Here is a 25,897-nt window from a genome sequence, read left to right as displayed (position 1 = left end):
AAGTGGGTGGCCTAGGAAAGGACGGGGTGAAGGAAGCCTAGATGACAGGGCTGAGGGCAGCAGGTTCCCCATCTGGATTCTGTATCCTGATCTAGGGCACAGGTCCTGAAAGCTCAGCCCCTAACCTGCTCATCAGTTCTGCCCATCGACTCTTTAAACAAAATTCCTTTTCTGTTTAATTGGCCAGAAATATTACTTAATATCTTGAACAGAAGATATATATCTTGAATAGAAGACAAAAGGGTAGTTTGTTCAAAAATCCTTTTATCAATGTATACCTTATAACAGGAAAGAATTACCTGGCCAGAAGGGTAGCCACCCTTGATCTGGGCCAGGAATTCACCCAAAACAGACATAAACTCAATGAGGTTTTGAAAAGCATCCAGTGAATAAAAGTACATAATTCCTCCAAAGTCACAGAGGTGAGAAACGGAAGAAGATAAAGGGTTTGATTACGGAGGCCAAATTGCCCTTGTGACTTTAATTGTGTCCCACCCCACCCATGTTCTTCTCATGGGACCATCCTCCATGAGGCACCTGCTGGCCACTTATAGTCAAGCCTCCATCAAGGCGCATCACTCCTCCTACAGGATTTCTGACTCCTGCACAGAGGACCATTGCAGGAAACAAGAGACTGAGCTCACAACCACCTTTGTAGCATCTTTATTTTTCTACCTGGTATATGAACAAGGTGAACATGGGTCAGAAAAATCAGCTGCACTGAAACACTTCAGCTAATTGTAAGACAGAGGGGCATGGACACGAAGGGGGTGAGGGTGGTAATTCCAGACAGCTTTCCCCAAAGGGCTTGTGGTCTAGATAGCCCAAGACCAGACGGTGCTCTGGGGAGGACCATGCTGTGCAGACTCTGGCAAGGAGGGACAAGAAGGATAGTCACAACAGGGACTGCAGTCAGCCCAACATGAGTTTACTGGCTTATGGCCTCACGCTCCTGTTTAATGAAGTTGATCAGCCCATTGGTAGAAGAATCATGAGAAGTCACTGGGCTGTTAGTCTCAAGCTCAGGCTCGATTTTCTTAGCCAGCTGCTTTCCCAGCTCCACTCTGCCAGGAAGAGGGGGAAAGAAAGGTATGAGGATGGTTCCGGTTGTTAGTGAAATCCACAAGCCTACCTGCAGGTATTCCCACCCTCCCCTCAGTCAGCAACTCACCCCCATTGATCAAAGCTGTTGATGTCCCAGATGATGCCCTGAACGAAGATCTTGTGCTCATACATGGCTGCAGAGGTGGCAGACGGTGTGCGTTAGGACCCCACCAGACCAGTACAAGCTACCCAAGCCAGGACCTTCCCAATCACTCACCAATCAAGGCTCCAAGAATGAATGGTGTAAGCTTGGTGAACACAATAGAGTTGGTTGGACGATTTCCTTCAAAGACCTTCAGAAAACACCCAGGAATGTTCCCCAGTTAGTTGTGACCCTTAAATCCTCTGAAAGGAAGCACACTGTGCCCCAGGGTTTGGAATATGTAGGTCTGTGAGGACAGCCCCTCCCATTGTATAGGACAAGCCAGGCACGCCATGAGCCCCTGCCTTGGCCCCACAGCTTTATCCTTCCAACTCCACTACGTCACCCAAAGCCCATTTCAGAAGTGCTGACTTTGTGCGGCAACAGCTTCTCAAGGTCCTCCGGACTCCTGCCCGCAGCCTGGAGCTCCTTCCGGGCCTCTTCTGATGACTTCCCCTTCATGAGGGCCTCAGTCTGGGCCAAGAAGTTGGACAGGAGGATCTGACAGGAGAGACATTCAGTTACACTTGGAAGTACTGTCTGAGCTTCAGGCAGGACAAAACTGCCTGGTATTTCCCCGCCTTGGTTAGTCCCAGCCTGAGCCAGACTACTGGCCTCCACTCTAGAGCTCAGTTGGAGTGAAGGGGGACAGCAGGGCACATTTGATGACATCAGAAAGTAGGTACCCACGATACCTATCTTTTAAGGAATGTGCACTAAGAACTTTACTGACATCTATTAAGATCCTATGGCAGGAGGGGAGGCATCATCTCTCTTTCTAGTTGAAGTTTAGTTTCCTCAAGTCAACAGCACTGACTGGAGAAGTATGGAGAATAATTCAAACCCAGGTCTCTGAGTCCCAAGCTGGTGCCCACAGCAACCCATGCTACTTTGCACACCTGAGATCAGGTGTGATCGATCCTCGTCAAGGACTTTGTCTGGCTAGGAGTTGGATGGTTTTTCTGTTTGCTGCTGTGGTAAGCAAGATCTTGGCTCAGTGATCTCTGCCCCCTTCTATTATGTCTGTGCATGTTACATTACAAGGCAAAAGGGATTTTACAGATGGAATTAAAGTTACAGAAATGAAGGTGAGGAGATTGTGCAAGGTGGGCCCAATGTTATCACATGGGACCTTAAAAGTAGAAGAGGAAGTCAGAGACATAAAACAGAAGAAGAGGCAGGAGAGAATCGAAGGTTGAGAGGGACTCAACCCACCATTGCTGATTCTGAGATGGAGGGGACCATGAGCCAGGGTGGCTTCTAGAAGCTGAGAATAATCCCCAGCTGACAGCCAGCAAAGAAACTAGACCTTGGTCCCAACCTGAGCAGAGACCCAGCAGAAACCAAGATAATAAATGGATGTTGTTTTAAGCCATTAAGTTTATAGTAATTTGTTATAGCAGGAATAGAAAACTAATCTGCCAAACAATGCATCAGGTTTTAAGAGGTCTGGGTATAATGTGAGCCTAAGAAAGTGTGAGGAGGGTTTGGATAGGGGTTCTTACCTTGTGATGCAAACCATTCCTTATAGGGTGCTGAGGCTGGACTGGGATTAGGAAGTCACAGGGTATCATTTTGGTGCCTGTGAAGAACACTATGGTCACCCAGGCATCTATCCCAGCCCATAGCCACCATACAGCCTAACAAGAAGTCTCTGCTGGTGGGCCCTCTCCCTCCCCAGCAACACCCGTGCCCAGGCCAGATGGACCCTACCTTGGTGGATGAGCTGGTAGAAGGCATGCTGACCATTGGTCCCTGGCTCCCCCCACACAATGGGCCCTGTCTGGTGGTTCACACGGGTGCCGGACTTGGTGATGTACTTCCCATTGGATTCCATGTCACCCTGGAATGGGAAGAAAAACACAGACTTCTATCTGCAAGTCTTGCTTCTGTGCCCAAATCCTGCCTGGAAGCATCAGGCATACACCTGCCCTGTCCTGGCCCATAGGCATGACCCTTTTACCTCCCCTTACCTGTGAGGACACAGGCTCACAAGCTTTCTAGCTTCAACCACTCTGCAGGAAAGACTCATGACCAGAAGGTGGGTATGAAGGTCCCAGGAGGACCTCCTTAAGAGTAGAAATTGGCCACAAAATCTTCCTTCAACTGATTTCTTAAGAGAGAAGTCGGATGGCGCCCAGAGTGGACAGCCTTTGAGGGCTGTCACCTCAACTAGATGTTGGGCCTTGGGGCACATTTGCCCTTCCTTCAACCATAGGATTCACCTCCAGGTGTTGGTGAAAATCTGTCATCCTGCCCAAGGGCTGCAGCGTAAGGATTGGGTTTGTGCTAAACAAAAGCAGGGACAGATGTGGAAGTGCTGCCCGGAGCAGAATCTGGACGAGGAGGAGGGGCTCTGGGGGCTCCGGAGATTCCAGGGGTGGGCAGAGAGCTGTGAGTAGCCCAAAGAGGCACCACAGACTGGGTGTGAACTTGCTTTTCTGGAGGGACAAAGCAAGGGACACTGACTATGAACTTGCTTTTCTGGCAGTATACAAGCCAGAGGGGTCCCAACCTGTGGCCCATCCCTATCGCAGGCACACAGAGTGATGTCTGAGGAAGAAATGACCCAGCTGAGAAACATGCCCTGAGCCAAGCCAGGGCCTGACTGGCCAGAGAACCATGATAACTAGTCAATTCCCATGGCAGTCAAACTCAGCTGACGCTCTGCTTGAACAGACCCTGGATGCAAAGATTCACCGTGAGATGAGGAGCAGAGGTGAGTCTTGGTTATGCCCAAGGATAATGGGGAAAAGGTCCTTGAAGGGGCAGGAACCTGGGCACCTGGACTCGCAGGGCTCCCAGGTCCTCCACAGGCCCCATTGACCACAAGGCCTGGCCTGGCATCCAGTACCTGCTGGAAATAGGCAGCAAAGCGGTGCAGGTACTGGTCATAGGGCAGCATGGCGTGTGTCTCACAACCAAAGCAGTTGATGTACCAGATACCCAGCAAAGCCAGTAAGACGGGGGCATTCTTCTCCAGGGGCGTCGTGCGGAAGTGCTGGTCCTGAAATGAGAACAGGGTGAGCAGGAACCGAGCAGCTGCTAGGGAAGGAGAGAGAGAGAGGGAGCTGGACTAACCACACATCTCTGGCGAGCACTTGTCAGAGAACACAAACCTCAGCACTTACCATCCAATGAGCCCCTGAGAGCAGCTGCTCGAAGTTGTCAAATCCTGCAACACAAATGCAGCGTCAACATAAATGGTCATGCCCTATGCCCTCCTGGAACCAGGGAAAGGCTAGATGTGGAGCCAGAAGAAATAGGACCTGGGAGGACTTGGGCCCGCAGAAAGCTTCTCTAATGAGTTAGCTCTACGTGCAAAGGTGGATCTAACTCGGCCTCACATGGGAAACAAATAGGACTGCAGTTGTGAAGGGTAAAGAGAAAAGCCAACCTGCAAGCCCAAAAGAAAAGGCAGGCCTTTCCTCCTGACCTGAAAGAAATGTTCCAGCCAAGGGCAAAGAGGCCTGTGGTGACAAGAAGGGGCTCAGGGATGAGACCCTTTCCCAATCTTAGACTTTTATCCTTGTCTCCCAAACAGAAGCACACTCACCCACATGCAGGGCAATAGAGAGTCCAATGGCTGACCACAGCGAGTAGCGTCCTCCTACCCACTAAGAGAGATAGGAAAAGGTGCTGAGGAAAGATTGGCACACCTTCCCCCCTCCCTCCTGCCACAAAATTGCCCACTGAAAGCGATGCTGTTCCACAGGTGCAGCTCAGAGGGCCTGAGTTCAACCCACCTCTGGGAAGCAAGACAGTAGGCCAGGTGCTGGCAACTCTTTGGGCAACAACAGGGCAGACTACAACAGAGTCGCAAGACAGCCAAAGGCTTTACCATGACTGGTCCTGTCTCCTCAAATACCAGAAGACCCAGTGCTTCATACCTGTGCCAGGTCCAGCCTTCTTAGACACTGATAGACCCAGCAGCTCATACCTGGGCCCAGCCTCCTCAGACACTGACGGACCCAGGAGCAGCTCATAATACCTGTGTCAAATCTGGCTTCCTCAGATGTCAGACCCGGCGCCTCATACCTATGCCAGGCCCAGCCTCCTCAGACAGCAGAACTAGCACCTCACACCTGTGCCAGATCCCATTTCCTCAGACATCACCAGACCCAGTGTCTCATACCTGTGTCCAGACTCTTTGAACACTGACAGACCCAGCACCTTGTACCTGTGCCATGCCCTCCTCAGACTTAGGGGTCCAACACCTCATACCTGTGCCCAAGCACACTTCCTTGAACAATGAAAGACTCATATTTCCTACCTGGCCTTGGCCCTGCCTCCTCCAATACTGACAGACCCAATGCCTCATATCTGGTCCTGGCCTTGCCCCTTCTGACACTGACAGACCCAGCACCTACCTCGTATCTGGGCCCAATCCTGACCCCTCAGGTTGTACTGACTGACTCGTACCTCATACTTCTGCCTAGCCCACCTACTGGGACACTGACCGGTCCAGTGGCTCATACTTAGGCTTCACTGATCTTCTTAGCCTCAGCCCCAAGACACACTGAGGCTTGTCATTCACACTGTGCCTTTTCATGCCACATTGCAGATTCCACTTGTATCATCAGAATCCTCAGAATTCCATTCAAATCTTCCTAAATATTTATGCAGCACCTACCACGTTCTTACTCTTAGCACATGCAATGGAAACAGTCCATGGGAGAGAAAGAGGTACACGAAACAATCATGCCAATAAATGTGAAAAGGAGATACAAGAACTTGGGAGAAAAGAAATATGGTACTGAAACCGATTATAAAAGAATTGTGAGGTGTGCTTGAGCCTAGATTTGAAGAATGAGTAGGCATTGCCCCGGGAAGCACTGAGAGAGGAGAATCCCCACAGCAGCCAGAGCAGCACATGCAAAGGTCCTGTGGAAAGAGCTTTGAGTGACTTGACTTCTCAATTCTCCCAAGGATACTCCAAGGCTAGTATCCCTCTACTAGATGCAAAAAAGAGATGCTAATTCATTACATTCAATGGATGCCTTGGGGCAACAGGGCTTAATTCTCTACTGGAAGCCCATTGAGGCATGCTTGCCAGGAGGAAACAGCACAATCTAGAAGACAGAGGAAGGAGTGAGGGTGGAAGGTGAGAGGCAAGGCTGGAGAATCAAAAAGTCGGTGAGGTGAGAATGGAAGCAGGAAACAACTTAGGTCATCCAGAGACTGATGCTACCCTGGGGAGTGCAGAGGACTGATTCGGGAGGTTCAAACAGGATGAATTGGGAGATGGGAGAACTACGTGTGGCCCAGAGGTCTCTGGTAATGAGATGAATGGTGGGGCCCTTCACCTGGAAAGGGTCCGGGTTTAGGAGAACCTTACCTGACGGGCACGGTCCCACTGGCCACACCATGCCCGATACAGGCTCTCAGATCTCACCTAACAGACTCAATTCTAGAAAGTGGACTGAGCAGACAGCCAGCCCTCAGACCAACAGATTCCAGCCTTCTCACCCTGGCTCAGGCCGGGTCGTCAGACCTCATATTTCTGGAGAGCCTAGCAATGCCAGCATCTGACTTGAGCCTCTGAAACCGCAACCCACAGCCACAGGTCTCTAGACATTACCTGTTCCTACAGTGGGTCTCTCAGTCCACACCTCACAGATGTAGCTCCTTGGTCAATTCAACATTCAGGGCCTCACCTGCCCATGTGCCCAAATCTCACTTATCTAAACAGGTATAATCCTTTCTCCTCACCTGGGTAACTCAAACTCTATGGCAACCAGGGCCCCACATTACAGCCCGTATCGGACTAGTTGTACGTCCTCAGGCCTCTGCAAAACCGAGCTCTGCCCATCATACCTGACCAGGTGGTGACCTGGCTCGCAGCATTCTCTCCGTCCTACCCAATCCCAAAGGCTCTCAAGACCGCCCCAGGCAGACCCAGGTACACAAACTATGATGACTGTCTTTTCCTTAACAGAAGCCCACACTACCCACTTAACCATGCCTGAACCTACCAGTGAAGTTCTCACCTATGTCCAACCCACCTTCTCAGACCTTGCCAGCTACACCAATTATGCATTCCTGGGCTAGGGCTTGCCCACTCATTTCACCTAACAAGCTCATGGATGCCAATTTGTGCCTGAACTCAGGTGGCAAGAACCCATCTAAGATGTTTATACACCTTTGCCCATGTGACCCTGGATCCATGGACTCACTGACAAAGCCAGCATTGAGCATGGATACAACAGCTCCCCCTGGGAAGCTAGCTCTGTCTGTGTGCTACTTCAATACCTCGCGCTGCAGGGTTATACACCTGACAGAGGCAGAGTCAGACAGCTCAGCTAACGGATCAGGCTTTGCATACCTGTCTGCATCTGACCCTCACATCTCAACCTAGAGACCCAGGTCCACCTCCCTGAGCCCAAGCCAGACTCCTCACACCTTCCTGAGAGATCCAGTTCTATCTCTATGGGCCTGAACTCGGCTCCCAGGCCTCACCTGAGAGACCCAAGTCCATATCCTGTATCTGACTTGGCTCTTAGACAGATCCAACACTAATAACTCCTGCTTAACCTGGGCACCAACACCTCACTGAGGAGTTGCAGAACTCAGCAGATGCGAACATCTCTGCATACCTGTGCTCCACAGATGCCACCTGAGAGATGTGGTTCTACCCTTCTGCGATTAACTCATGTGTCTCAGGCCTAAACTCTAAGACCTGGGTCAACACACCTGAGCCAGAACCATGCTCCAACGACTTTACTTGCAAGATCCAGGTATACATACCTCTGGCTACAAGGTTCTCGCTTGAGAGCCACATCTACCTATTTGTGTCTAACTTAGGCCCCCGAACTTCCTATGAGCCCCATAGTGTTCTGCCTACTTAAAGAAGACTGCAATACCCACCCAGGCTATACCTTGGTTCTTCAGGCCTCACCACAAAGACCTGGGATACAGATATTTTCACCTGAACCCAACACCTGAAAGAGCCAATTCTACCTACCTGTGGTCAACTCTAACTGGGTAGGCCTCATAAGACACTACACTTGGCAGATGGGCTTTGCCTACCTGCCTCTGTCTCTGACTCCTTAAACTTCACTTGGTGGGCCAGCTCTAAATACCTGTAAATTGATCCTGGGTTCCCAGACTGCACCTGATAAGCCAACCTCTACCTAGGTGTATATAACCCTGGCTCCTTACACTGTACCAGGTGGACCAGTTCTACCTACCTAGTTCTTCAACCATACCTGGAAGGCCATCTCGGCTTACCTGTGTTTGCGCTTGATCCTCAGACCGCACCGGCCAGGTCAACTCTGCCTACCTGTGCTTGACTTTGGCTCCTCCGAACACAACTGGTGGGCCAGCTCTACCTACCGCCATATAACTCTGGCCCCTTATACTGTACCGAGTGGGCCTGCTCTGCCTACCTGTGCTGGACCTTGGCTCCTCTGACCACATGAGGTGGGCCAGCTCTACCTACCTGTGCTTTACCTTGGCTTCTCAGACCACATCTAGTAGGACAGTTCTACCTACCTGTGCTTGACTCTGGGTAATTCCAACAACATCTGGAAGGCCAGCTCTGCCTACCTGTGCTTGAAACTGGCTCCTCTGACCACATGAGGTGGGCCAGCTCTATCTACCTGCACATAACTTTGGATCCTTACACTGTACCTAGGGTCAAGCACAGATTGGCAGATTGGCAGAGCTGTCCCACCAGGTAAAGTCTGAGGAACAAGGTCAGCTCTGCCTACTTGTTTGACCTTGGCTCCTCAGACCACACTTGTGGGACAGTGCTACCTACCTGTGCTTAACCCTGGATGCTCGGATCATTCCTAGCAGGCTACCTCTGCCTACCCATGCTTGACCTTGGGTCCTCAGACAACACCTGGCAGGCCAACTCTATAAACCTATAGATGACACTGGCTCCTTACACTGCAGCTGATGGGTTAATTTTGCCTAGCTGTGCTTTATTTTGGATCCTCAGACATACCTGGCAGGCCAGGTCTGCCTACCTGTGCTTGACCCTGGGTCCTCAGACAGCACCTGGTACACCAACTCTGTCTACCTGTGCTTGACTTTGGTTCCTTTGACCATAATGGGTAGGCCAGCTCTACCTACCTGTATATGACCCTGGTTCCTTATACTGTACCTAGTGGGCAGCTCTGCCGACCTGTGCTTGACCCTGGCTCCTCAGACTACACCTGATGAGCCACCTCTATTCATCAGTACATGATCCTGGCTCCTTATACTGTACCGTGGGCGAGCTCTGCTGGGGAGCTCCGGGCAATGAAAACCCCGAATGGGATGCAACCCTGCTCTGTAGGGCTCCCTGACCAGCAGCAGCACCCACACATCCCTGAAGACCACCTGCTCAGGCTCCGATCCCAGGGAGGTGGTAGAAGGTGTCCCCCTCCTTATCGGGCAGGCAGCATCTGTAAGAAGCTGCACAGTCTCTCTTGACTGGGGTTCCTCGTCTGAGCCACTGGATGCTGAAAATGATTTGAGTGACTCTTCTCAATTATTCCAAAGATGGTATACAACTAGTCCCATTCTAGAAAGTTAACTCATTATACACAACAGATGCCTTAGGGCGTTAGAGCTTAATTCTCTCCCAGGCTCCAAGGCCTTTACAGCTTTCAGAGGAGATACATCTGTGGATGCTGCCACCATGCAAAGAGCTTCCAGTCTAAAGATCTGGAAATAGCCCCAGTGAGACCAGGCCCTCCCCGGTCTACCTGCCACTGTCACGTGTTAGCGCCATGCCCACTGCATTCACAGCACCCACACCACACCCTGCACAGCATCCCTGCACTCCAAGCCTGCATTCTGCAGCCGGAGCCCGGCTCACACCACTGCTGCACTCGGGCAAGCTGCAAGGAGAGCTCCTGCCTATTGCTTGGCACCAGCTGTGGCTCTAGAGTCCATGTGACCCACCTGTCGCTAGAGTGGCCAGTCAAGGTTTGCTCTTCAGGCTGCTTTGCAAGGCCCCACCCAGGCCCCAGGCCTGGTACCTCCTCTGCCGCCCACCAGCTGCTCCTGCAGTTCCTTTCCAGGCCTGTCTGGTCATACCTCCTGCCTCACCCTGGCCCCTTGGCCTTTCCAGATTATGGCTGTAGTTCTAAAGAAAGGTCATCACTGAGAATAACTCACGACCTCAGCTTATTGAGCTGGGTAGGGACAGCTCCGGTTACCCCACAGTGGGTGCTACTGGCAGGCACCCAGGAGAGTATCGCCTTGGCCCTGCAAGCCTGGCCTGCCCTCAGTGGAAGTGGAGCCCTCATCTTGACTGGGCTGCCCCTGCCCCACAAGCCTCTTTGAGGGCCTCTCAGCTTTTCTCAAAGCCAAGCACGTAGCAGGTGCTCAATAAACACTGACCTGCCCTCATAGCCCCTCATCTGTGGCTCAACAGTCATGACTTAGCCAAGAACACATAATTCACCCCACACAAGGAAATGCCTTTACTTACATCCCAGAATTCGAACATGTTTTGAGGGTCAATTCCAAAGTCCTTCACTTTGGTCTAGAAAGGGCAAAGGAAGAAGGAAAGAAGAAAGTATGTATTAGCTGGACGGGAACAGGAGCTCCAGGGTGCAAGAAGTTATGCCGTCCGAGCTGTGGGAGCACCCCCACCTTCCGCAGGGCCCAGATGTGGCAGGGCTGGAGCAGCCTATGAGCCCAGGGCAGGGACCAAGAGCCGTCCATCCTCAGAGTGAGACACCAGGCCAGCTCACATCTAGCACAGCAGTGGCCTGGCACCTGCAAAGTCTTTCTGCTGAGGGGGCTGAACACCCAGGGTGAGGACCTGGCCCACCGAGGGCGAGGATGGCTCACACAGTGCTCTGGCAAGGCCCACCTTCTGGGGCTGTCAGGGTACCAGAGACCAATCCCCCAGGACATCTGGGAAACTGAATCTAGAGCTGGAACCCAAACCTAGGCAAGAGCCACTTCCCAAGTCAGGCACCACACAGCCAGGACACCTGCCAGCCATTCCAAAATATGGAATGGCTCCACCTTAGGAAGCCTTCAGGGGATGACCGATCCTATTGCTCAGGTGTTCCAGTCCCCCAGGCAAACAAGGTCGGCAACCCCTTACCTCGTCCCCACAGGGGGAAACACCCTACTAATCAGTCTGAGCTCTGCCTGCAAGAGCCAGACAGTGGTTACCCAGCCTTAAGATGTCTCCCCACCCCTGCCGTCTCCCAGGATGGGCAGGTCTGCATTGGAGGAGGGAAGTGGTGGAAGGGGTGAGAGGGAGCAGTCAAGAAGACCTGGGTGTGATTCCAGCTCTGACACAGCCCCGCACAAAGCCTACCACGCAGCAAGTGCTCACAGGCTTGCCATGGTTGATACTCCTGAATCAGCGCCCCACCCAGCCCTGCTGCCCACCCCCCTACCCCGACTGTACCTTGCACGACCTCAGGCCAGGTAGAGTGTGAGAACTGGCAGGCAGGTAACCCAAATTCTAATCCCAGCAATCAATGGGCAAAAAGTCACATCCCTTCGTTGGGGCCAACATCCTTATGTGGGAAATGGGATGCAGCCCCACCCCTGGTCAGCAAATCCCACTTGGGGAGAAGCCGGAGGCAGGGTGGCAGAGGCCAGGGGAGGTCCTGTGTGTTGGGTGTTCTGAGTATCGGTCAGACCTGGGAGATGGAAGGGACTGACATGATTTCACTGACTGCAGGCTCCTCGCCGAAGGCGCGGATTTGATGGGAGAATGTAGAGAAGACAAGGAGGGTGTGCAGCTCACATCCCTCATAGGCAACCATCCCTCCCAGCCCATCAGCCAAGCGAAGACCCTGTAACCTGTGAACCACATCTTTTCACATACATTCTGAAAAGCTATGACCTCGTGAGGCCTGGGAGATGGTCTGGGGACCCATATGGGTGCTTACCGTGTTGGTAGACAGGGCAACGAAGTGCTTCGCAACTGCAGTAGGCTACAAGAGACAGAGCCAAATTACACCAAGCTCATCCTGGGGGGCCGCCCAAGGGTAGGGACCCTCCCACCTGTAGAGAAACCAAGGCCCTGGGTGTGACCAACCACTCCCAGTCCTTTGGTTCTGAGGCTGCTGGAGGAGCCTGACATCAAGGTAGAGAGGACAGGGGGGCCAGAGGCCAGCCAGCCCATCCTACCTCACCAGCATACAAGGCCAGGAATGGCCCTCCTTATAAAGGTGTGGTCAGGGCCCTCAGCCAGTTCAAGGAGGTTCTGCCACATTTGGTGTGTCCGGGGCTGGCAAAGCCAAGTAACCAGCAAAGCCGGGCACCAGAGAGGCTGCTGCCTGATATAGAAACAGGGCCACAGGGCCAGGCTTGGCTACGCAGGTGGGTGGGTAAGATTCCAGGGCCCACCACCCTGTGCTTCCTGGCCCACATACTGCCCAAAGACCATCCAGCACTCACGTTTCTGGCTGCCAGGAGAAGCCACTCCTTCGCTGTCTCTGCATTTGTGATGGTCTCCTGGGTAGTGAAGGTCTGCGGAGAAAAGAGCCATTAGCCAGTCCCCAGCTCACAGTTTCTGAGGCTGCAGGCCAGGGCTTAGCAGCAGAGGCCATGTAGGTATCCAGTTGTCACAAGGAACAGTACATGTGGCTCAGTGACAGTTACTTCACATAACCTCCACTCATATGTCCACAAAGCCACAATAAGTGGCTGTGTCTGGGGCAGGAAGGAGCCTGGAAGTAGCCGCGTCATCCTACGATGCCAGACGTCACAACCAGATGGAGGAGAACCCAACTGAGAGCCACACACACCCCATGCACCTCATCCCCACCACATGTCGAAGGCCAGAGCATCTTTCAGGAGAGGGGCTGCACCTCAGGATTCAGACACAATTATTACGATTTTGTGGGCATTAACATGAGTAAATAGAGCATAAATAACAACAAACGAAACCCTTATATTATCTGAGCATAGCTCTGGGATCAGAAAGGAGCAGATACTAAGGACAGATCTCTAAGAAGCATGAGAACAGTGCTGGGCTGAGCATGGATTAAGCAAAATGACTGGGTGTGGTCTGAAGACCAAGGTTCAAACTGACCAGTCTGGGCTTTCATCAGGTAAATAGTGTTTGTCCCCAGACAAGGAACAGTCTCAATCCTCAAAGCACAGGTCACTTAGAAGTGGTGGGGAGGGCTGCACAACCAGGGAAACATTTACCTGCCCTGCCCAACCCACACCCCAATACACACAGGGCCGGGGAGCCAGGCTGGGTCCAAGGCCTGTACCTTGGAGGCGATGATGAACAGGGAGGACTCAGGGTTCAGGTTGGCCAGGGTTTTGGCAATGTGGGTCCCATCGATGTTGGAGACAAACCAGACCCGGGGGCCTCCTGAAGAGTACGGCTTAAGGGCTTCAGTCACCATGAGGGGTCCCTATGAAGAGATATGGCATCAGAAGACAAGATTCCAAGGCCCACGAGAGGTGGGGACAGCCAGGTCCTACTGCTAGAGAAACTAAGGCCCTGGACAGGACCCCTCACTCCATCCCAAGGCCGTCCTCTCCTCACCAGGTCAGAGCCGCCGATGCCGATGTTGATGACATCCGTGATGGGCTTGCCCGAGTACCCCTTCCAGTCACCGCTTCGGACATGCTGGTGGAAAGTAGATGTGATCAGCCCAAACCCCTGAGGGTAAGCTGCTGCTCAAAATATCATTTCTCCTGCACCCTTACGTCTCAGTCCCAACTTTCAGGCCCTTGCAGGGGCCTACCGAGTGGCAGATCGACAGGTGGCAGATCCCTGCCACACTTGCCCTCAACTATTTCATCGGTAACAAAGAGGGGTGACATCCCCGCCGCATAGAAACATTATTGGAATTTACAAAACAAGGAAAACTCTCAGCAGGACCTAATACCTCATAGACCAAGAGATGTGAAATTCCAACTACTGTTGGTCTGTGCCAGAAACAGGAATATGAGATACGCAACCAACCTCCACATGGACCCCAGTGATTGCTGCTTCCTGGCAATCACACCCTGCTTCGGTTCCTCACGCTGAACAGGGCTGACCCGTGCACCCATCAGGATACCGTGAACGTGTCGGAGCATGACTTCAGAAGCTGGGTCATAAAGACCTTGCAGCTTCTGCTTTGCTCTCTTCTATCACTCGCTTTTGTGGGAGCCACCTACTATGTTGTGAGGACACACAAATAGTCACATGAGGCCCACATGGTGAGGAACTGAGGCCTTCTTCCAACAGCTGGGGCCACTTCACCATCCACGAGTGGGAATCACCTTGGTAGATCCTCCAGAACCAGCCAAACCTTCATATAAGTGCGGCCCTGCCCAACATCATGAACAAAACCTCAAGAGAAACCCCCAAACCATGACTGACCAATTAAGCCACTCCTTAGAAACTATGTGAGATGGTAAAAGTTCACTGTCATTTTAAGCCAAGTTTGGGTATAATTTGTTATCTAATGATAAATGACTAATGCAGATTTTGGTACCAGAAATCTATCAAAGCAGGGCATTGCCATAACAAAAACCAAAAATTTGTGGGCAAAAGCTAAAAGAATCTTAAGGAGAGAATTAGTGAAAGCCTGAAGAATTAGTGGGCATGACTTTTGTCTAATGGAGTGAAATCTCCCAATAAGCTTCCTAGGAAGCCCAAAAGGTTAAGAAAACTGCACTGTCAGAAGCACCAGCAGCTTGGACTAAAGGAACAGCGATGGCACAAAGTGGAAAGAAGCCTTTAGATAGCCACATTTCTACAGGCAGTAGAGGGCTGAGAACACACTGCAGTTACAAACAAGGGTACCTTTCATGTAAAAAGGATGAATGGAGGCAAAGCCGAAAGCCCTGAAGAATGAGTCCCAGGCCTTGAGTGCTAGCTGACCAAGCAACTGACACGTGTCCTGCTGGATTTCAGAACTGCTTTGGACCAACTGCTCCTGTGTGCCTCCAATCCCCCCCACCCCCCATCCCCGCTTTGAAAAGGATTTATCCCATATCAGTTATCCTTTGCCTGTCTCACCACTGTTATGTTTCAGATTAAAAGGAACTGTGTTTGAGTTGTATTAAAGGAAATGCAGGTATGACTCTACCTGTACCTAATTTAGATGATGAGGTTCTAGACTTCTAAAGGACACTGTGATGGGATATCCCCTTAGGAGGTGAGCGGGGTATTTTACATGTGGAAGGAACACGATGAATCCCTGGGAGGCAGAGGGCAAACCATGGTAGCCAACTTCCAAGATCGTTCCCAACGATCCTCACCTCCTGGCATTGCATTCGTGTCCTTATGTAGTCCCTTCCCACTCTCATCAGAGCTTACCTGTAAAACCAAAAGGTTTTACAGAAATCAGAGTATAATTTGTGATGCTGGCTCATAAAAGACCTTGAGGCATTCTGTTTTTCTGTCTTTGATCATTCACTCTGAGGATAATCAGCTGCCTTGTCATGAGGACACTCCATCAGCCTGTGGGAAAGTCACCCAGTAGGAACCAAAGGCTCTGAAAAGCCAGCGCTAATTGCTAGTGAGCCACTTGGAAGCAGCTCCCACAGCTCCCATTGAGCCTTCAAATGAGTGGAACCTTGGGCCATCATCTTGACTACAGCCTTATGAGACCTGAGACAGAACCAGCCAGCATGGACCCTACAAATTCCGGATCCACAGAGATGTTGGTCATCGTTTTCAGTTGCCAAGTTTTTGAGTAATTTGAAGACTTGGCAACTTTTATTCTTGCTTTAAATAATAAAGTAATTAACTTATGGGAAATTTTCCATCAATACAGAAAGGAAATAAGTTGTCCATCTTCTTAACCCTCGATCTCACCATTAAAGTTTTATTATAATAATACATCTCAGAGGCGAAAATGTGTATCTCTTTAATATAACACATACTCTTTATTTGACCAGATCGTGTTTTATGACACATGCCTACTCTGTAACCTTTTCTGAACTTTCGAGTGTACCCTGAACGGCATGGCAGGTCAATGCGACCATTGCTCCCTAACCCCTAACGGTGCTCAGGACTGTAGCACACAACCATACACTGATTGTACTGATCAGTCCCTTCTGATAAATAAGCTCAGGCTGTTTTCAGGTGGTGGCATCCTCACCCCATCGTGGTGAACTTTTAAGAGCATGGCCATGAGGGGCGGGGGAGTGCTCTCCACCATGGAACTGCTGCCATTCAGCAACTTTTTAAACTATAAATACTCCCTCGGTCTGAGTCAGGCACTGCAATGGCCAACTGTGAGGGAGGGCCTTCTGGAGACAGATCCCTGGAAGGCAGGGGCACTCTCTCCACACGGCACACTGAGCACACACGGTTGATTGAACAGAGCCCCGGGCTTCCGAGGCATGTCAGCTCTGCCACTCATAGCAAGCGGCTGGAAATGTTCTTCCTCACACCAAGGTATCGACCACTGTTAAGGAACATCTGGAATCCAAAATCCCAGCAGGATCCCAAGCCTTCCTCACCTCAGGAAGTCCCACTCACTCGGCTGCCAGGGCAGAGCGGAACACCTCCCGTCATTTCAGGTCTGAAAATGGCTCTTAGCTAATGTAACCAGACTTTGACCAGTCACACATGGGGGCCACTGCTCTCAGGGACAAGCTGACCAGAGCCTGGATGATCATTTCCAGAGCACACATAACCCACACATACAGACGTGCATGCACCCGCACAGACAAACAAGCCTGCAGACATCGCCCTTGCACTCTAGGCTTGATGCCATATGCTGCCCATTGCAGAATCACCCCCAGCCGGGATGAGACACTGAGGCAATGGTGGCTGACATAGGAAAAGCCCTAGGTGGTCTGAGGCTAAACCCCTGTGCCCCACATGGAAAACATTGTACGCACTGATGCATACACAGACACAGCTCTTCCATATTCATAATTACAAATAAGCTAAAGAATAGGTAAAAAATGAACACACATGTGTGTGTACATGCAGGCATGTGTGTCTTTCAAAGAGGAGGCAACAGATGTATGCGTATGTTAGTACACACACAGGAAGCCTCTGGAGTGGTTTGGGGGCATGGTGAAGGAAATTTTAACATTTTTATTTAGTTCTAGACTAGGCAATAAGGGCATATGACTAAAGAGATTAGCAAAAGCAAGTCTCCCCCACTGTCCCATCCCTCAGGAGCCTCACTTTTCTTTTCAGATCTTGGCCATTGGCCAGACTGACACCATCAGCCCATAGGAGTCCATAGGAGTTCAGGAGGGAGGCTGCTCCATGCTGCTGGTTGTGGGTTCCCTCAGAACAGGGTCCGGGAAATTCATGCCTTAGCACAGCCCTCAAGGGCCGGTGATCACACAAACCACCCACACCTTAGGCTGCAGTGAGGGCGTGAGCCCTCTCCAAGGCGAGTGGAAGAGTGACCCATCAGAGCCCTCAGAGTCCCCAAATACATGTATACATATGGCTAAAGGCGAATTCAGCCCAGTAGCTGCTTACCTGGCAGAAAGACTTCATCTTCTCCAGGACCCTAGTGACCTCTGGCATCACATCCTTGCCATCCACCACAATGGGTGTTTTTGACCTGTTCCGCAGGGCAATGTGCAACACTGCCCGATCCTGGGGACAAGAGTCAGAGTGAGAAGATCCCCACCCCAGGCCAGCCACACACCCGGCTGGGCATGGTACAGTGTGTCCCTAAGAGTCAGCTCGATCCCTTATCCACTGGACACGTAGGCCCTGAGGTCTCAGTCAGTACCATGGTCTTGTACTGAGAACCCACTATGTGGTTATGGAAGGAGGGGCTACCCCAGGCCCTGGCGGGAAGGCAAGGCATGTGCTGCTCCCTTGAGTGCTGCAGACAGTTGCAAGGGCAGGAAGGGCGGAATAAGCTTAGGATAGGCTCCAAGGGCCTATAGGTGTTCAGGTTTTAAACAGGGAAAGAGAAACAGTGAGCAAAGGTGGAGAGTGGTGACAACACAGGTCAGAGATAAATGGCTTCAGAGGGCCAGGTGCTCATTAAGCCTAAAGTAGGCTCGTGTTCCTGATGAGGGTACTTGGCATTTGCTGGCATCTTTTGAAAAGTGCCCCCAGCACCTGGATGTGGAGAAAAGTAGGCAACTCAAGATTCCCTCACCAAGCGGCCCCATTACACCAACTGCTAGAAGAAAACTGGACCCTAAGTCCGTGTTAGGTGCCAGGCAGCTGGCCTCGTCATGTGAGAGCAACAGTCGCATCAAGATAAAGCCAGCAGAGAAATCTTTGAGGGAAACAGGTCTACAGATGCCAGATGAGCAGGAAAGGGATGGTCTTGGGACTCCAACCCAGGCAGAGGCTCACTTAGGTAGACGGCTTCTTGCCAGCCTGCCCGACCCCACTCCTGTCCCACAGTCCAGGAAGCCCTCTTTGAGTGCGGCCTCCCTCAGCCTCGCCCAGCAGTGCAAGACAGGCTGCGTTTGAATCCTGGCTCTCCCTTTTACAGATATGGCATCTTGGATGTGTCTTGACGTCTGAGCCTCAGGTTCCTCATGTGTAAAATGAGAATGATAACACCTGGACGCACCTCGCACCGCTCAATGATTATTATGCCTCCAGGCTTAATATTCCGTAGCAATTCAGGAACAGGGCCTCCGAGGCCTAGCCTTACTACTGCTGTTTAATGACTCCGACCTTTGAGGAGGCTGATCTTTTGCCATAAGATCCTTCTTTTCACTAATAAAACTTGTAGCAAAGCTAAATCAGAATTAAGTTATCCAAGCATGCCTTAAGAAGCCCTCTCCTTGTAGGCTCGAGACACCCGGAGCCATTCCATGCTCACCAGATCCAGAATGCCAGTCTTAGGGAAGACACTCCAAGGCCCTGCAACCTACTAGAGGAAATAGGCCTCTAGGCCTTTAGTGAAGCAAAAGTATTGCCTAAGAGGAGGGGTGAAGACATGATGAGGCTAACGGTCAGATGAACTCTAAAGGGAAGGAAGAGGCCCCAGAGAATCCACAGTCTGCTCACCTCGGTGAAGTTGATCTTCTCACCATTGAACATGCGTTCCCGCGCAGCCTCCACACCCCTGGACTTGGCCTAGGAAGAGAAGAAACCGAGGCCTGGTCCCACCACACTGGCCACGAAGACACCAAGTTCCCAAATCCAAGGCTTGGTGCAGCCCACAGGGGTCTGAAGATGGCTACAGCCTGCCACCATCCTCCACTGCCTGGGAAGGGTCTGCTCAGAACGTGAGCCAGTGCCAGGAGCTCAAAGCCCTGCACTGGCACACAGGCAGTCACTGAGGTCCACTGAGAGAAGGAAGTAAAGATGCTCAAGAATATGGGGGCTCCCAGGAACCCAGCTTGCCCACCAGACTATGGGTCACAGGTCAAGTCTCCCACAGCAGAATATTACCAGGTCCACCAGCATCTGCATCACACCCTCTGTCACAAGGTTCTTGGAGTAATCCACCAGAATACGCCCATGGTTGGTGTTGAGTGTCAAGCTGCAGAAAGATGACAGAAGCCGTTGACCAGACCCCAGGTCCCCCTAGCCTGCTCCCTGACCAGAACTGCTTCTAGAAAGAACAACATCCTTGTGCCACCACCCAAACTGGCCTCAGCTGCTAAGCACAGTGGTTGTGTCTGTCACCTCCCTGTCCACCAGGCTAACGCAGCAGCAGCAACAGTGAAAAGGGCCACCCTGTGAACTGAGATGCGGACCTTGGATGAGGAGCCATTCTTCTGCTAAAACTGAGCTGGGGAATGGGAAGACAGAGAGCTGGATGCACTGCCCCTGCCCAGCCCAGGGAGTGATCACTCCCTTCCAGAGCTTCCACTCTGTGCCTCAACTTACTCAGGCAAGGACCCAGATGACAGAGCATGCCACCGGGGACTTCCAGTCTGGAGCCACAGACCTCCCCTCCCCACCTTACCTGCATCAGTGCCCCCAAAGCATGCTCAACCCTATTCTTGCCCCGCGCCCCACTTCCTCCAACAGATTCCTTTCCATTTCCTGATCCTTCACAGGTCTCCAGACCTAGCCTCTTCAGCAGAAATCATACCCCCACATCTCTACCTTTCCAGCAGGCTCCCCACAAATCCCCTAGGCCTGCCCCACCCTGACCGCAGCCCGCAGGCAGCCCCAAACCCCTTCTGGGTGGGGAGCGGATGGAAGGAGGCAACTTTTCTCCGCCTGCTACGTCAGTGAGGGCCCCTCCGGAAAGAGTCCCTTCTCAAACCGTGGGGGCTGGAGAAGGGTGAGGGAAACGTCCTCGTGAGGGGAAGCCGAGGAGGAGCCCACTTCTCATGACTAAGCAGCCCCGGTCCCAGGACCTCCGACGAATCCTCGGGAACCTGCTTCAAGGAGACGTCAAGGACAAAGTGCGGCCTGGACCTCGATCCGTAGCTGGGGTGTCGCGGGGGCTGTTGACCTGCGCCCGGGCTCTCGTCCTGCACACCCTGAGCGGATGTGCTGCGGGTTCGCTCACCCCAATCGCGTCCCGCACGTACCGCCCGCCTCTGGCCCCGCGCGCACCTGAAGCGATTGAAACGTTCCTTGTCCGCTTCGAAAAGGCGGCGCAAGTTGAGGTCAGAGCCATGCTCGCGGTGCCATTCCTGCAGCTTCTGGAATTGTGGATTCTTAGTGAACGCGGCCATGGCGAGAGCAGCAGGGTGCACAGGATGGGACGTGAGCCGAGGAGGAAGGAGGGCGGGCGGCGCGCGTCAAGTCCAAGCCTCTGGGCAGCTGTCTTTATGGCGCAGGCGCCCGGCCCCGCCCCGCCCCGCCCGGCCGACCCCGCCCCCGAGATTCGGCCCGGCAATTTTGCCAGCAGCACAGCCCTGGGCCTCTGCTTCTCCCCCTGCAGCATGGCAGCCAGTTATGCTGCCGCTCTGCGACCTCCGCATGGAAGTGATTCGGGAACAGAGGCCGAGCTCCCCATGCCCTAGTCTGCTTCATTCGTTCGTTCATTCATTCGTTCGGCTCAACTGTTTCCAACACCTTCCATGTTACAGGTAGTATTCGAAGTGCTGTGGATACCTGAGAAGTAAAATACATGGCATGTCAGAAGCTGGTGTTACTGAGAAAAGGAAAGCTGGAAAGAGTCTTGGGAATGGGAGTTGCAATCTTGAATAGAACGGTCAAGGGAAAACTCACTAACGAGGTGACATTTGAGCAAAAGCCTAAGGAAGGTGAGGAAGTGAGCCAATGGGATATCTGGGGGAAAGTGTTTGGGCAAAGGGAAGAGCAACAGCTGTGAAATTCCCAAGAGCAGCGTGCTTAGATGTTTCAGAAGCAGAAAGAGGCAACTCGTGTGGAGTGGAGTGAAGGAGTGGAGAGTGATAGAAGACGACGTCGGAGAGGGAAAGGAAGCAGCAAGATCACATAGAGCTTGCATTGTGAGAACTTGGGTTTTTATTCCAAGAGAGATGGGAAGCCACTGAAGGGTTCTAAGCAAAGGAGGGGCATTATCTGGCATATTTTACAAAGGATCAAACCTAGAATGCAGCAGAAATGGACAACAGATAGGAGGCTACAATAATGCAGACCAGAGAAAATGACTTGAGTCGAGGTAGTAGAAGTTGGGCATGGTAATCTGGGTATACTGTGAGTGAAAAATCAACAATTTCCTGATGAGAGAGAGAGAAAAAAAAAAGGGGGGGGGTCAAGGGTAATATCCAGTTTTCTAACTCAATTCCTGGAAAAATAGAATTGTCATTGCATCTTGCCGAGGTGCGAGTTTTGGGAGAAGATTATGATCCTGCTTTTGGATATGTTAAATTTTCAAAACCTATTAGACATCTAAGCGGAGGTGTTGAGTTGGGTATTCATGTCTGGAGTACAGGGGAGAAAAGTTTCGAGCTGGAGGAAAAACTTGGGAGCCATCAGTGAATAGATACTATATGAATAAGACTCTTTCGATGAGAGTTGGGATGAGAGGGAGTGAATATAGTCAGAGAGGAGAAGAGGTCCCTGAAGTGGGCACTCAAATTGAGCTTCTCCTTCACCCAGTTCTGCCAGAGAGGCTAGTCATCCAGGAGTGTGCCTGGTCCTGCTGCAGTCCCAAGCCTAGGTCTTCTTCCTGCCCACCTCCCAGCTCCATGCAGTCAATGCCACCTCTGGCTTCGACAACTGGCTTATCTCTCCCTGCCCAGAATGATTTGGGGTCTTGAAGATGAAGAAGGAAAATAAGGAGGGGCTGAAGACCAAAGAAATGAGTGGCCCTTATTTACCCAAAAGGAGTTTTGGGTCAACTATCAGCTCTGAGATTTAACTGAGCTTCCCATGTCCAGCACAACCCTGACAGTCCTGAATAACATCTGTTCTGCTGGAGTTCCTGAGAAGTACTCCACCCAGAGTTTCCCATCCAAGCCAGTTACTTGTTTGCATAGAACAGCAATCCTATTCCTAAATCCCGTTTTAGAACAGAACCTCATCCAATAGGAAGGTCAGTCTTAGTAGCCACTGCACCATCATCCACTTGCCCTATGATTCTTTGCTTGACTTCCAGCTCAACAGTAGACACTGACTCATTTTTTTTCTAGTTGGCTCTTTTGGGCACTATGGTGGACATCTCTTGTCTTTGCCCAAAATCACTACCTCCGATCCTTGTATTTATTTCTTCCTCTACCTCCCTGACTGCCTCAGAGATCAGCACATGACCTAAGCCAGCCAAACAGGGTCCATTTCTGGGACCCTGGTGCCAGTAGCTGAAACTCTCAGCTTTTTGTAGGGTTAAGCCAGCCTTTCTGAAATGACTAACTTGAGGTTCAGTCCTTAGTCTCAAGGAAAACATGGAAACAAAAGACTGCCAGAGATGTCAGAGTGAACCCCAAGTTCTTGGGGCTGGGCCACCTCTTGTCTGGTACTGGTACACAAATCAGTGATTTCTCTTAGTGATGATGTTGTTTTGAGCTGAGCTGTCATTTCCAAGTCTTTTCAAAGATTTTATCGGTGTTCACCTGCCTACTGGCACACTGTCTTCTCCAATATCCTCTCTCATCCACCCAAAACCCAAAGCTTTGGGTACTAAAGAAGAGGCAGGGGATGAGGCCTCTGATGATCACCTTTTTGAAGTTTTCATCTTTTTGATGTTCTTTAATGTACACCTTCAGCACTTTGGCCTCTGTGATTCTCATTAGCTTCCCCTATTCCAGATTTTCCCCATAGTATTTTAGGTTTAACACTGTACTTTGAATTCCAAAATTATATGGATTTTCTACATTAGCAGAAAACTAGGTTCCTACGTTGAAGGTCATAAGTCACAGTAGCTAAGCAGAGAAAATGCAAAAAGGAGTAGATTATTAATTGAAAGCCATTTGTCATCCAACCGACATGGTTACTACTCCCACCAGTTTACTCTATGCAGAGATCTGTGCTAAATTTCCTCCTATGCAACCCTTACAGCATCCCTATGAGGAAGTTCCCGTTGTCCTCCCCATTTAAAAGACAGGTTAAGAAATCTGAAAATAGACACTATGCTACTAAGTAGAGAATCAACCCCACAGTTGTCTGATTGTTGAGCCGTTTTCTTAACCAAACCTTGCCCTGCCTGCCATTTCCTGGCCCTTCTCCATCATCCCAGTTCTGTTTTAACATCAGTTAGGCCTGTGATTCACAGGGTAGAATATTACAAGTGGAAACGGCCAAGAATAGTATCTTAAACAGAAAGGACAGCAGCATGGCCAAAACAGAGAGGTAGGAGAATCCGGCCTTAACACTGTATTAACACTGCACTGGCCTGGGTCTCATAATCTGTGTAGGGGCAGGAGAGAAACCAACCAGGGGAACTGCAGTGATCAGTCACTGGAGTGTGAGGGTGGCATCTCTGATCAAATCTTGGGGAATGGAGTGGGATCTGTAGTGTGCAAAAATGTCAGTGTAAAGTAATCTTACATTCTGACAAAAGTTACCCTGTTTCTACCACCATCACCACAATCCACGCCCTATGTTGTGCCAAGCCAGGTCTACAAACCTCAGAGTATAAGGTTCAGAATTCTGGGAATCTTAAGAGCAGTGAAACTCTGAGTGCTCGAATGTGCCCACACAGGGGCCAAGTAACCACGACCGAAAGAAAACCTGGCTCAGAAATTTCAAGAGAACTTTAAATGTCCTCAGCAAGTCTGGCCCCAGAGGGAGGAGTGGATTGGAGGGTGGACATCACAGTTAAGACGAGTTAGGAAATCCAGGGAGTTAACTCTCGATAGAGATTATTAATTCCAGAGCCTAGCATTGCCTTGGAAAAACAATTGGCTTCCACTGAATATTGGCGAAACTAGCACTTAGCGAGGGAACAGTTCTAATCAAGAGCCCTGTTCTACAGATGGCGAAGCTGAAGCATAGGCATTTGGGTAAACTGGGACTTAATTTTGGGCTGCTAGACAGGCATCGGGGAGGACCTGGAGACCACGGGGTCGCGGGGTAAAGGCGGAGGGAGACGGGCTGGGGGCGGGGAGGTGCAGTTCTGGGGTCTGAGTTGAAGAAGCCGGCGGGAGGCCGGGCGCGAGGAGATCCAAGCTCAAGGATTTTCACGACCTGTCGCGGAGGCGTCCCCCACCGGCATGGTGAGTCACCGTGAACACGCGAGAGCTAGGGCACCGCGCCTCCCAGGAGCTCCGCATAGTTCTTGGCGCTGGCATCCACTCTTGCGAGGCGCGGTGCGCATGTGTCTACACGCAGGGAAGGCTGATCAGGGTAGGTTGGGGGCAGCAGTGCGCACGCGCGTCTGCGTGCAGGCTCGCACGTCCGGGGTGCATGTGTGCGCATGTCCCCGTGTGCGCATGCAGTGTGGAGCCGGGCTGCAGGGAAGAGCTCGCAAACGCTTCTGTCCGCACGTCTGAGATGGATGTGTGTGCGCAAGTGCGCATACTCGGCGTGGGGACGGGCGTGCGCGTGCGCACACGAAAGTAATACGAGCGGTAACGCCAGCGGCCCCGAGATGCTCCGAACTTGTCTTACGTAGCCATGAGGCTTCTGGATATCGCTCCCCGGTTTCCCGTTTGAAGCCATTGTTAGGGCTTTTAAAAAACTTTCTCCACTGCACATAGGCGTGGGTTTCCATGAGAATGGAAAACTTCGTATTTACTAAAGGGCTACAGTCCTATCCGCAGTTCTAACGTCAGCTCCTCATAGTTCTAGTACAAACTGGGCATCATTTAGTATTTTTAGTCTGAAACGAGACGACTTCATTTTAAATAGAGTTGTGTTTTTTTTGCTTTGCATTAGAATTTGCTTGTGGACCATGTTGCTTCTCACTGTTCTGCACCCTGGACATGTGGCCATGAATAAGACCTGGTCCTTGCTCTCATGAAGCCTTGGTTCTAGTGACGGACAGACACACGATTCCAGGGGAGTCCTAATTGTTGTAATTGATTGATGCCTGAGAGCTCGGCAAGGTTGGACTCCAAAGAGGGATGCAGACCTGGAGTACTGTTGACCAAGTTCTTGTCTTGTTGCGACAAAGAATTCAAAAGGGCATGACAAATAGCAAGCAAGAAAGCACAAGTTTTATTAAAAGCGAAATTACACACTTAAAAGTGCCAGCAGCTCAGAGAGAAAGTCTGCCCCCAACAGTCTGAATTACTGGCTTTTGTTTCCTTGGGGGTTGTTGTCCCAATGGTATCCAGCCTGCCTCCTGCCACCTGGAGGGGAGGAGGCAGCCCAAAGCCATCTTATCTCTTGGCCTTGGCTTGTTTCTCAAGCTAGAGTCTCCTGCTGGAAATCGAAATTGAGAGGGCTAAGGGACAAGGGAGAAATTCCAGAGCCATAGGAAGAGCATGGAGTAAAAGACTAAGGAA

The 25,897-nt window shown here is 51.3% G+C and overlaps 1 protein-coding gene across 1 annotated transcript; it reads right to left on the bottom strand.

Annotated features, from left to right (window-relative positions):
• Positions 1-647: 647 nt before the first annotated feature.
• GPI (glucose-6-phosphate isomerase) lies at positions 648-20,836 on the bottom strand. Its single transcript, XM_016166079.2, has 18 exons — positions 20,637-20,836; positions 19,515-19,605; positions 19,128-19,196; positions 17,622-17,741; positions 13,719-13,802; positions 13,438-13,584; positions 12,614-12,685; positions 12,103-12,147; positions 10,674-10,727; positions 4,803-4,863; positions 4,378-4,421; positions 4,101-4,253; positions 2,960-3,089; positions 2,752-2,828; positions 1,619-1,747; positions 1,322-1,397; positions 1,172-1,238; positions 648-1,064 (listed from the first exon to the last, which is right to left on the bottom strand). Exons 1-18 carry the CDS (start codon positions 20,756-20,758, stop codon positions 929-931), a joined length of 1,677 nt encoding a protein of 558 aa, XP_016021565.1. The 5' UTR covers positions 20,759-20,836; the 3' UTR covers positions 648-928.
• Between the last annotated feature and the right edge of the window lie 5,061 nt (positions 20,837-25,897).

This window comes from Rousettus aegyptiacus, unplaced genomic scaffold (assembly GCF_014176215.1).
Source record: "Rousettus aegyptiacus isolate mRouAeg1 unplaced genomic scaffold, mRouAeg1.p scaffold_m13_p_14, whole genome shotgun sequence".
Classification (NCBI taxonomy): Eukaryota; Metazoa; Chordata; class Mammalia; order Chiroptera; family Pteropodidae; genus Rousettus; species Rousettus aegyptiacus.
This window is presented reverse-complemented; position numbering and strand designations above follow the sequence as displayed.

What these genes read in the sequence shown, in the direction of transcription:
- GPI (XM_016166079.2), bottom strand. Translation starts at nt 20,758, where the DNA reads ATGGCCGCGTTCACTAAGAATCCACAATTCCAGAAGCTGCAGGAATGG. An exon ending in CTCTATTGCCCTGCATGTGG is followed by an intron (nt 4,422 to 4,802) that starts GTGAGTGTGCTT and finishes TTTGTGTTGCAG; the next exon opens with GATTTGACAACTTCGAGCAG. An exon ending in CTACCAGCTCATCCACCAAG is followed by an intron (nt 2,829 to 2,959) that starts GTAGGGTCCATC and finishes TGTTCTTCACAG; the next exon opens with GCACCAAAATGATACCCTGT.